Source organism: Stenella coeruleoalba (assembly GCF_951394435.1).
Source record: "Stenella coeruleoalba genome assembly, chromosome: 10".
In the NCBI taxonomy this organism is placed as follows: Eukaryota; Metazoa; Chordata; class Mammalia; order Artiodactyla; family Delphinidae; genus Stenella; species Stenella coeruleoalba.
The window spans coordinates 62,832,959-62,845,401 of record NC_137156.1 but is presented as its reverse complement, the minus strand read 5'-3'; the positions used below and the strand labels follow the sequence as shown (position 1 = coordinate 62,845,401).

The 12,443-nt window shown below is 48.3% G+C and overlaps 1 protein-coding gene across 5 annotated transcripts in view; it reads left to right on the top strand.

Moving 5' to 3' along the window:
* Positions 1-12,443, top strand: part of ZDHHC3 (zDHHC palmitoyltransferase 3) — a 58,990-nt gene that overhangs the window by 15,087 nt on the left and 31,460 nt on the right. For 4 of the 5 annotated variants that reach the window (XM_079933309.1, XM_079933306.1, XM_079933305.1 and 1 more), the window contains exons 2-3: positions 819-1,148; positions 12,304-12,428. In XM_079933309.1, coding sequence (XP_079789435.1) covers positions 843-1,148; positions 12,304-12,428 — 431 coding nt within the window. In that variant the 5' untranslated portion in view covers positions 819-842. Of the gene's footprint in view, positions 1-165; positions 263-818; positions 1,149-12,303; positions 12,429-12,443 lie in introns of those variants that run through there. The other variant, XM_079933307.1, reaches the window with a different exon arrangement.

Below are 12,443 nucleotides of genomic sequence, written 5' to 3'. Positions count from 1 at the left end.
AGGCACCTCCAACTCTCTCGACCCTCACACCAACTGTGAGGTGGGGGCTGGGGCTGGAATGTGGGTGTTTTCCTAGGTCAGGAGACCAGAACTCACGAAGCCCCACAAGCAGGTGGTGCGGCAACATCTCTGGACTCATTGTCCAACATTCCTACGCTTTGCCCTATCACCATGAGTAGAGCAGAACTCATTCCTGGAAAATAAACCATTTTGGCCATAGGGCTAAAAACCCTAGCTTGTTTCAAGAACATTCCCCATCCTAGTGAGTGTTTTGCCTTTATTATTGGCTAATGCAGTGCACTAAGTTAGAAGGTCTTCATGGTTGCAGCTTAACCCTAGTCCTAGGTTACCACTACTTTCCTCCTACTCAATCCAGCCTCAACACGAGTCTCTGGGTTTGTCCACAGTGTAGAGGCAGCAGTGTTACTGATGAAGAGAGTTTTCCCAGAGGGCCTGGTGCTCCCCCTCCCACCCCTTTGTCTTTTAGGTCAAAATTTGAACATATCTGTTAGTCCGCCTCCCAGCTGGTGTGCTGTGTGTGCTGCTGCTGCTCCGGCTGACCTGAGGCGAGGCATTTGCCCTTTGAAGGCTCCCCTTTCTTTATCTGTCACGTGAAGGCTTTGGGCAAGGTGGCCCTGTTTTAGCTTTCAGAAGTAGGGACAAGAACTCACATTGGAAATGAACAGAAGGTTTAGGCAGCTTTTCTGCAAGAAGTTTGCACATAGATACTCATGGCTCGCTTTGGAAAGGTAATTTTGTCAAGTCTCCTTGATGACAAGACCACACCAAATTTCTGGGTTCTTTCTTCTCTCTTCCAGATGCCAGTATGGACAGAATAGCTTATGATGCTTATCCCCGCCCACCACTTCCGAGACATTGAGCGGAAGCCAGAATACCTCCAGCCAGAGAAGTGCGTCCCACCTCCCCACCCCAGTCCTGTGGGAACCATGTGGTTTATCCGTGATGGCTGTGGCATCGCCTGTGCCGTTGTCACCTGGTTTCTGGTCCTCTATGCGGAGTTTGTGGTCCTCTTTGTCATGCTGATTCCATCCCGAGACTACGTGTACAGCATCATCAATGGAATTATGTTCAACCTGCTGGCCTTCTTGGCCCTGGCTTCCCACTGCCGGGCCATGTTGACGGACCCCGTGAGTATGTCTGGGCTTGTTTTGACCAGCCCACACTCTCCTCCTCTGGCCCTGGCATGGCCGCCGCCTGCATGTGCCCCCTGACCTTGGGAATGTGGAGAATAGGAGGGCCAGGGCTGGGGTGGGAAAGTGGACTCAGGCCCCACCGAGGGGACCCCATCTGTACCACAGCCTGTCTTGGTTGAATGATGCTTTCTGTATGTAGGTGTCTGCATTAATTGAGCCTACCATGGGAGGAGTTTGATCTCGAGGAGGCTTAGCCTCTAGTTAGAAAGGCACAGTGAGAAAACCACGAGGCTGGGGCCAGATGATCCGAGTGGAAGGCATGCTGGGGGTTGGATCAGGATGGGGCCTCCCAGTGAAGATAGGACTGGAGCCAGGTGAAGCTGAAATTAAAGCCCTATCCAGTTCCAGGAACCTGCACAACAGTGGCCTTTACCTTGTTTGGGCGAGGCTCATCTTTCCCTGAAAAGCTGGATAAGCCTGTTTCAGGCCCTAGCAAGTGCCTCTTGGTTGAGTATCTGTGGGTAAAGCTGTGGTTTTCTGCCCAATGACTTAGCTAAATATACCAAGCTGTGCAAGTGGCTGTCGAGTATTAAAGTCTCCGTTCCTGCTCATTATCTTGTATGGGAAAAGTGAGAGAGAGCGTTATTTGATAAAGACTTCCTATGGCTTAATTGTTTCAGTACGTGGGACAAGTGTGTTTAAATTAAGAAAGGGAAAGCACTGCAAGTGGCAGTGCACTGGCCACACAGATTTCGTTTCTGTGAGTCCTGGGGAAAGCACAGTAAAAATGCTGGGTCCTGAGCTAGTTCCCTTCTCAGAGGGCTCCATTTCCTGCTGGTTCAGGTGGTGGATTGTTAATCCATCCCTAGGGAAAGCCACTTTCCCGGCTCAATCACAAGCCAGTGACCGGCCCATATGGCGCCTCTTCTCATGCACGTGCCTGGAGAGATCGCACACACTGGCAGGCAGGGGCCTGCTGGCCCAGTGTTAGAGCTGCTCGTAGGATTGTTGAACAGCTGTCACCTGAAGGAAATGAAGTACATGGTTATAAGTGCCCTGAAACACAGGGCATAAACAGTTTTCCTCAGCAGCATCAATTTGATCATAATGGAAACAAATTAAGGGTTCATTCAGAAATTTTTATGGTGCCCTTGCTATTGGGGATACAAGAGTAAAAGACATTATTTGTCTCAGCTTATAATTTAGTGTCTGCTGAGCCCCAGGCACTCTTCCTTCTCTCAAGGTGCCCTCTGTCTAGAGGAGACAACAGGTGAGGTTAACCCCGTGTGATGAAGGCTGTGGCAGAAGGAAGCACAAGTTGCTGTGGAAGAACAAAAATTAACCAGTCTAGGCAGGGGTGGCTGCCTGGAGGAGGTGATGCCCAGGCCAGTTCTTGTCAGAACAATGTACATGGGCAGGGAAGGTGGAGGGTGATAGGGCAGGAAGACACTGACAGCATTCCAGGCAGAGGGAGCAGCATACACAGAGACACAGGAATGCAGGAGTGTGGTTGTTTGGAGTGGTAGGAACTTAGGAGAATGGGTTTGGTTTGGTGATGTGGCCAGAGTGCCAAAGAAGTGGGGTAGGAGTTGGAAAATGGGGCCAGCGAGAGCCCCTGAGGATTTTAAAAGAGTGATGAGATCGGATTGTCATTTTACAAGGATCACCGTGGCAGCAGTGAGGAGGAGCCCCGGGGGCACTGAGGAGTGGGACAAAATGGATGCCATGTTTATTGAGTACCTACTATGTGAGAGGGTCCTTCTGAGCAATGGATACAGCTGTGAGCAAGACAGACCACAATCCCTGCCCTACTGCTGCCCACATCCTAGCGTAGGGCGTCAGGCAGTAAAGACGTGATGGAACAAGGTAATTTCAGAAGTCGAAAAGGGCTTTAAAGACAGCAAAACCGTGTGATCCAGGGGCTGTGGTAGTGACTTTTCTGGGGCGAAGGAGGACTATTATTTACTTACTTACTTATTTTTTATTTTATTTTATTTTATTTTATTTTATTTTTCCAGAATCCTAATCACTAGGCCACCAGGGAACTCCTGAAAGCTCATAGTGGTTTGGTTTGGTTTTAATTAATTTATTTATTTATTTTTGGCTGTGTTGGGTCTTCGTTGCTGCGTGCAGGCTTTCTCTAGTTGCGGCGAGCGGGGGCTACTCTTTGTTGCGGTGCGCCAGCTTCTCATTGCGGTGGCTTCTCTTGTTGCGGAGCATGGGCTCTAGGTGAGCAGGCGTCAGTAGTTGTGGCACATGGGCTTCAGCAGTTGTGGCTCGCGGGCTCTAGGTGCGTGGGCTTCAGTAGTCGTGGCGCACGGGCTTAGTTGCTCTGTGGCATGTGGAGTCTTCCCGAGCCAGGGCTCGAACCTGTGTCCCCTGTATTGGCAGGCGGATTCTTAACCACTGCACCACCAGGGAAGTCCCAGGAGGACTATTTAAATGAAGGTGATCTGAGAAGGACCCCTGAGGCGATGCCACTTGAGCTGAGGCCTAAATAACATGAAGGGGTAGGTCAGGCAGGTGAAGGTCAGAGGGCAGTGCCTTGCAGGCAGAGGAGAGGTACAAAGGCCCAGAGATAGGAGTGTGCTTGGCGTGTTTGAGAAACAGGACTCAGACCAGGGTGACCAGAGCATGGTGAGCGGAGGCGAGAGGGGCTGGAAGTGGTGGGGAGGGCTGCAGAAGCCAGGCCGGGCAGGACCTGTGGGCCTCGTGAGAACCTTGGTCTCTATTGTACAGTGAGAAGCCATCAGAGAGGCATGATGTGACCTGATTTTTGAGAAGACACTGCCTTGTGCTTGCGATAGGGTTCTGAGGTGGCGCAAGTAGAAGCAGGAAGATGAGAGTTATCGCAGTGGGCCACGCAAGACGTGGTGGCAGCTCAGACCAAGGTGGGAGCGGTGAGGCTGGGGGAGAGAAACTTTTGGATTTGGAATGTATTTTAAGCCCCTAATGCTCAGGCCTGGCTGCATATTAGAATCCCTTGAGGAGCTTTCGAAAAGTACTGATGCCTTGGGCCCCATCCCCAGAGATTCTACTCTAATTGATCTGGGATGGGGCCCTGGGATTGGGGTGCTTTAAAGCTCCCACGTATCCCTCATATTCATCCAGGTCTGAGAACCGCCATTCAGAAGAGTGACAAAAGGGGAGAGGGATCAGAGAGTGTGCCTTCCAGAGTCTTGGCTGGAGTAGCTGGGAGGTTTGCTGGTCTCCTTTATTGAATGGGAGAGTCTGGGGAGAACAGATTTTGGAGGAGAAATCAAGACTTCTATTCTGGCCAAACTGTGTCTCTGTTACGTGTAAGCAGGAGTGCTAGCTGGGCAGTGGACAGCCAGGTCTGGGGCTGGTGGGGAGTTGGGATCAGAGAGTAGTGTGGAGTTTACTGGTTTCTAGAAGGCATGTGAATCAGGGAACTGGATGTCGGGTGGGAGGGAGAAGAGGCTTCTGCCCTGGACTTCCTGCTACCCTCACACACATGTGTTCTTTGACCTCCACGTTGTGCCCTCTCCAGGGTCTTCCTCAGTCTGGCCCCTTGCAGTCGGATGCAGGAGAGAGTGATTCTCACTGGGTGTTGCTCGGCTTCCAATCCCAAATGAGAGCCACAGACTATATCCCAAACACCATTCAGCTTCTCATAGGTGTGTTTTGCTGTTGGCCTGAAAGAAAATGGGGCAAAAACATAAAGCGTCTGTCAAATATCTACCATTAGTAAGGGGAGCAACTCAAAGCATGCCCTGCAGACCTGCCCCATCTCTGGCTCTTCATGCTGCCACCTGCCTCTCCCCACTCCCAACATGTGACATCTTATGCAAAACCCAGTACACAAAACAGAGAGAGGTGGGGCTGCAGAGGAAGGAACCCTTGGGACACCCCGGGCTTCCAAGGGACGGAATTGGGGAGCCCAGATCTCACACTGAAAGCAAGTCAATTAGGGGTTCCTTATTAACACTGCAGGCAGAGTCTGTTTTTAAAAAGGCACCACTGCAGGATTCTAAGGAGTTCCCTAATAGGATTGTAATGTTTTGTATCTCAAGAATTCATGTTGTGTATAATTTTTCAGAAAAGTTTATATCCGGAGGTTATAAGCAATGTATAACAATGTATGCATTGTATATCATTTTAGTTTGTTAATATTACTAGTAAAACAAAAAACAAACAAAAAACTCCTGCAGTCTCCCCCAGACAGTTACTGGTAGCCCTTTCAGCTTTGAAATTCTTATTCCAAATGTAACATCAGAAGAGTTGCAACCACTACAGCTTTCTGGACCATTTAGCAGTCATTTACTCCAACATAGTAGTAAGTGGGTCCACGAAGAGCTTGAGCAGAAAAGGGGAGAAAGAAATGACTTGGAGGTGGAACTCCCATTTGAGAAATGGGGTGAAAGGGATAGACAGGCCTGTAAGAAGAGAGAAGGGGGCAGGTGGACAGAGGGGCCGTACCTCACTTGGCAGGTGTGCTGGCCTGGAGGTGGCATGGTGTGGGCGGGCGCGTGAGTCAGACCGGTGTTTGATTTCAGGCTGCCCTCTCCTTGCCTGCTCTGAGGTTGTGTAATGTCTTCAAAGGAGCTTTCTGTGTTCCTGAAACACTTGAGACGGTGCGAGGTCGAGAGTGGCTCCGCTTGCCTGGAGGAGGCAGCCTCCTGAAGGCAACCTGGGCTCAGGGACTCTTTCTGACCTTGGTACCTGCTCTGTCTCCCTACCCCATCCCAATTCACCACCTGACCTTTTCCAGTTATAAATACATTTTAACTCCTCATCCTAGGAACCCCCTCAGGAATCCTGAAGGATTCCATTTAAAATTTAGATCTGGGACAACACCTGTCTCCCAGAAGGTGCTTAAAGCTGAGAGCGTGTTTCTTTTTGTCCTGGCTGCTGAAAGCCCAAAGCCAAGCACTACACAATCACAGCAGTTGTGTCAACCCTATGATCAGCTTTTTTTTTTTTTTTTTGCCCCTGCTTTCTTTGGACCTAATCGTTTATTAACCTCATTGTAAATTATCTCAAATCTGAGATTTGAGAACAAGAGGAATGTAAATGAATTCAATTTAACCACGTTGTTAAGGGAAGGAAAATTCATCTGTATGCCTGCCAGTGTCCCTCCCTGCCTTTGAATCCCACCCTGTGAACACCTTGCTATAAACAGACCTCACATGACTATCCGAGACCACTGCAGGCCAGTGATTGGAGTTTCAGCTGCCCAAACCGGAATAACAGGACTCACTTCAACATGCAGTTGGTAATCCCTTCTGGAGTCTCTCTCTCGGTGACCTTATTGAGCACAACTGTGTACAGAATCAGTGAGTATTTACTCGGGCAAGTACGGTGGCAGAATGATGTCAGGTCCGTGGGAGCATAGGACGAATAGCACCGGGTCGTCCTGCAGTGTGCCGTGTAATGTACGTGGGTGCTGCGTGCAGCCAGAGAAGGGCCTCGCACACTTTGCCCAAAGGTGTTGACACATTCCCTGGATCAGGTCAGGGACTTGCCTCAGGGTTCATTTGAGGAGGGTGCTGCACTCTGCCTAGTGCCAGGCAATTTCTCATACCTGCCACTGAGTAATCCATAAACACTGACCGGAAAATCTTTCTAGCTCCAGAGAGAAGAAGGTGACCAATTTGGGGGTTACCTACCTCCTACCTTTCTGTGGAGGAGACAGGTGGCCTTTTGACACAGGCCTGGGGCTGGTCACCTGTTCCTGGCAGAGCTATTAGAGGGAGAGTTTCTGACTAGACCAGCAGGTGTGCTCATGCCATGATCCCATGGCCCCTGAAACAGTTTAAGCAAGTTTTCATACTGGTTGCTTGAAATAAATGGCATCATTGGTGCTTCTTTAGAACCTGTCTCCACCCCTTTACAAGTGTGTCCTTTTTACATCATCATATTATCCTGGATACTAATTGAAACAGGCCTTGTTATCTTGGGCCTATTTCAGTCTTAATGTTTGTGTAGTTATACAGTACTTCACAGGAGAATGATATTATGGCATGAAGGCAATTAAAAAGAAAACCCTTTTCAATCACTTAATAGAATAGAAACATAAGTTGGGGGCTTCCCTCGTGGCGCAGTGGTTAAGAATCCGTCAATGCAGGGGACATGGGATTGATCCCTGGTTGGGGAAGATCCCACATGCCGTGGAGCAACTAAGCCTGTGTGCCACAACTATTGAGCCTGTGCTCTAGAGCCCGCAAGCCACAACTACTGAGCCCACGTGCCACAACTACTGAAGCCTGCGCACCTACTACTGAAGCCTGCTTCAGTAGGGCTCTAGAGTGCGCCTAGAGCCCATGCTCCACAAGAGAAGCCACTGCAATGAGAAACCAGCGTACTGCAATGAAGAGTAGTCCCTGCTCGCGACAACTAGAGAAAGCCCGCATGCAGCAACAAAGACCCAACGCACCCAAAAAGATAAAAAAATTAAAAAATAATAAAATATGTAAGTTGTCTTCTGATAGAGGCATAGATTCTAGACTTGGGTCTGAATCCTGCCACCGCCACCTGTTAGTCATGTGATCTTGGGAAGTTGCTTAACTTCTCTGCTTTAGTTGCCTCATCTATAATATGAGGAATATCATAGTCTCTGCCTCATAGGTTTATTGTCAGAATTAATTGACAAAGTACAGTAAAGCCCTTGGAACTGTGCCTGGCATATAAGCAATCAATAAATGTCTGTTGTATCATCACTGTTATTCAGCTTGGATTTATTGAAGACTTGTTCCGTGCCGGGCCCTGGGCAATTCATTGGGCTACAAATTAAAGACATTGTCTCTGTCCACCAGGAATTTACAGTCATGTAGGAGAGATCAGCGTATACTTAAATGATAGGTGTTATAAGACAAATACAAGCTATGGTAGCACAAAGGCCAAGTGATGGGTTCTGTCTTGGGTGTAGCCTGGGGCCATTAGAAAGAAGGCAGAGGATGTGGTCCCTGAGTGGGTTTGTTGTAGGTGCAGGAGGCAAGGATGTGCATGACAGGCTAGAGGGGAGGTGCTAATATGGGTCCCTAAGGGCACAAGAGGAAGACTTGGAGAGCACAGAGCCTCTGGGAAACTCCAGGTAGTCCACAGGGTGGGACTGTCAGGGGAGGGAGGTGACACTGGAAGGGTAGTTCAGGGCTGGATCTTGGTGGCCTTGCCTGAGCCCTGCCCAGGAGCTTGGACTCTGTACCATGTGAAGGCTCTAGGGAGCCAGGGAAGGCTTTTAGGCAAGGGGACTAACATGATCAGATGCACATTTTAGAAAGTTTACTCTGGAAAATAGTGGGGAGAAAGGATAGAGGTGAGGCTGCAGGATACAGGGAGAGACTGGAGGCAGGAAGACCTGGGGGACTCTAGTGTCTGGGGCACACGATGATGGGGTTCAACTAAGGCTGTGAGAGTGGCACGGAGGGGAGAACATTGGATTCGAGGCATCATTTGGGGCCATATTAAGTTGGTGGAGTGGGTGGGAGTGTGAGGCAGAGGGTTAGAAGAGCTGGAGATGACTACTGGGTTTCTACCCCAGGTGACCGGGTAGATGATGTCTCATGGGCCAGGAAGGGGAGAATAGGAAGTACAGTTTGTGGAGAAAGTAATGGGTTCAGTTCTGTGAAGTTGAATTTTGGGGGTTTGTTTTATTTTGTTTTAATGTCTTTTGAACAACCAGGTAGAAACATCTTCATCCCCAAAAGAGGTCTGAGCTGGAGCTGGTGATAGAGGAAGATTGTCTGGGGAATGCAGGATGAACAAGGAAGAGGGCTAGTGGTGCAGCCCCAAGGATCACCCATGTCCAGGATGGGCAGGAGAGTGAGAAAGGCATAGCCCTAGAGGCAGGTGGAGACCAAGAGGGCATGGAGCCGTCACAAGAGAGTGACAGGAGGAGGGACTGGTGGGCGTGAGGAGACCCAAGAAAGATGAGGGCTGGGAACTGACCTTTGGATTTGGCCACAGGGAGTTGCTTGTTGACCTAGTGGGAGCAGTTCTGTGGTATGGAGGCAACAGGTGCCAGAGAATTGGAACTAAAGAGTCAGTGAGGGCTTCCCTGGTGGCGCAGTGGTTGGGAGTCCACCTGCTGATGCAGGGGACACGGGTTCGTGCCCCGGTCCGGGAGGATCCCACATGCCGCGGAGCGGCTGGGCCCGTGAGCCATGGCCGCTGAGCCTGCGCGTCTGGAGCCTGTGCTCCACAACGGGAGAGGCCACAACAGTGAGAGGCCCGTGTACCGCAAAAAAAAAAAAAAAAAAAAAGAGTCAGTGAGAGGTGAGCAGAGACAGCAAATGTACACAACTTGGAGAAACTTAGCTGTGAAGGAAGGAGAGCATGGAGTCTGCTAAGAGCCTGAAGGGAAAGCTCTGAGGTAGAAGTATGAGCCCCTGAGGGCCCCTCGTCCTCCACACAGTGGGTCCCCGTGAGTCCTCCCAGGGATGGGAGGAGCGAGAGGAGGAGTAAGGAGGGTGTTACCCTGGCAGCCTCCGTTTCCTCTGACATAGAAAAGGTACTGGGCAGAGGTCGAGGAAGGTACTGGAAGTTTGGGCTAGCCACTGAGGGGAATGGTTGATGGAGCTATGTCACGCCTCCTGCCCCCAGATTCAAATGGATTCCACTGCGGGACCAAATATATGTTTTAGAAGCATATGAGCATTTTTATGGATGTATAGATTGTTTTAAGTGTTTTTAGCCTACAAGGAGAAAAGACTGGAAAACTATACTCCAGAATGTTAATAGTACTAATCTTTGGATGATCGAATCAGAGGGTGCATTCTTCCCTTTTAATTTTCTCTTCTCTATACATTTTTAAAAATCATGAACAAATATTACTTTGGAAATGAGGAAGAAATCGGTATGTTTTGTTCTCCCGGGGTGCAGTAATGTGGAAGCTTCAAGCCATCCCTGTGAGATATAGGAACAGGGGTAGGGGTGGAGGTAGTGAGTGTTTCTTAGTGCACACGTGACAGCAGTGGCAAAAATGTCTCAGCAGGCCTTCCAACTCCCAGCCATCTATCAAGAGTTATACAGAACAAAATCCCTTACCGTGAACTAGTAAGTTCTGAAATCTGTGGAGATGAGCCCAGAAGAGCCTATTCTTTTAAAGAAAGAAAGAGAGAGAGAGAAAGGGAGGGAGGAAGTGAGGGAGGGAGGAGGACTCAGTCTCAGGGGCTGGCCCAGTGGGTCTCTAGCTCTGCGAGATGGGCTCACTGGGCAGGTGGGGTCTTGCCTGGATGGGAATGAGCCTTCCAGGAGATTTGTGCAAATGGAGTCACATGGAGGAGGGACTTTTAGAAAGGTTGCGCTGTTGAATGTCTCTGACTGTGGTCTGGAATAACAGGCAGTAATGAGGAGACCAAATGAGAGCTCTGATTGCCGTTGGTTCTGTAAAGCTCTTGTAGCCCTTTATGGGGAGGGTCTCCTGAGATTTACAGCAAATTGTGGTGGTGGTGACCTTAAAAACTGGACCTGAAAAAAACCAAAAACGACCTTCATTTAGGAAAACAGCCCTATTGCTTCATCACCTTGGGGAAACGCTGTTCCTTAGTGCATTTCTCTTGTACACATGACAATAGTGACTTCCAGATGCGGTCTGTTGGCTTCAGGATCCACAAAAGGTCACACAGTTACCCAAACTCAATTACTTTTTTACATTAAAGAGAATTTAAAGTATGACCCTCTGGGCTTTTCTGCAACCTCCCCCTCTGCCTGGGCCAGCGCCCTTCCCAAGCCCCTTTTAAAAATCCACTCATCTAGGCGATCTGGGCCCTCTCTTACCTTTGTGAAGACTTCCAGACCCTGACCCTTCACTGGCCTTAAGGGGGGACCCTCAGATGTCTCAAGGTGAGACAAGTCACAGCACTTCGGTTACAAAATTCAGGAAAGTTGGTCATACTCCTACTTTGCATAGCTCCTTCCTGAGTATATTTTTTTGCTTGTTTTTTTAAATGCGTTTTTTCCTTTTTGCAAAAGTCACATGTTCATATTAGAACATTTAAGAAATATAGTTAATAAATTAAAAATTACCTGTGATTTTACTACATGAGATAACCGTTAATACTTTGGCATGTACGTGTGTGTGTGTGTGTGTGTGTGTGTGTGTGTAATCTTTATCAAAATGGGTTTGTAGTCTACATACTGTTTGGGAATCTACTTTTCCCTTTAACAGTCTATCATAGACGTTTCCCATGTCAATAGCTGTGTACTTTTATGGCTGTTTGATGTCAAGAACTATAGCATAAATGGCATTGTATGTACCAGGTAGTCCTTGCCTACCAAAGTTTGTTTGCTTTTAAAAGGTCTTTGATAGATTCTTCTGGCATCTGACTATATTTTGCAGGCTGTATTTTTTTTCCACTTCTCTTTTGGACTTTCAGAAAAAATTTTAATGAAATACTTAAGACAGTTGAAAGGGTGTAAAGGATAATATGATGACCACTCATGTGTTCGCCTCCCAGCTTTGTAAATTAAAAAAAAAAGTTACAAAGACAGGTTAGCCTCTTTATATGCCCCACCCCCACTTCATTCCACTCCCAGCCTCCTCACCACCACAGAGGTGATCATTATCCTGAGTCACATCTGGTTTTCAGCATCTTGGTGTGGAGAGCACTTGAATATCTTAGGGCAGTGGCTTACAGTTGCTTGTGGATTCATAAGAACTAAACACAGATTACCAATCCATAACAATAGTACTGATAAAAAATAAAATAAAATAAAACTTGATTCCAGTTTAAACAGAACCCAATAACATTCAGAGCTGTGATTATGACCTGGGAAAACTGGACTATTAGATGTGCTGCTCACCAATGAAAATTCACAAAGACCGAAACTGTCCCTGGGAAATCTAATGTAAATCAAAATTGTAGTTGATGAGTCAAATCCTCCCTGTAACATTTACATAGGAAAGGATGCATTCAATGAAAACCATGTCAGTAAAATGAAAATAGAGGATCATCGGGAACAACGTAACTGTCCAGTGTAGAAAATCATTCACTTTTCCTTGGGGAAATTCTTTGTCAATAACTTATTATTGGTATTGGCATAACTCTGAACAGAACCCACATGTCGTTGGGATGAAAATATGCTGTCCCCGTGTGTGGAATTGCTGCTTTCAAATGACCATCGCCTCTGTGGAATGTCAGAACTGAGGGAACCCCTAGCCTGACCCTGACACCTCTCTTTCTTACAGGGGGCGGTGCCCAAAGGAAATGCCACTAAAGAATTCATCGAGAGTTTACAGCTGAAGCCCGGGCAGGTGGTGTACAAGTGTCCCAAATGCTGCAGCATCAAGCCTGACCGAGCCCACCACTGCAGGTACACTGCCCCCGC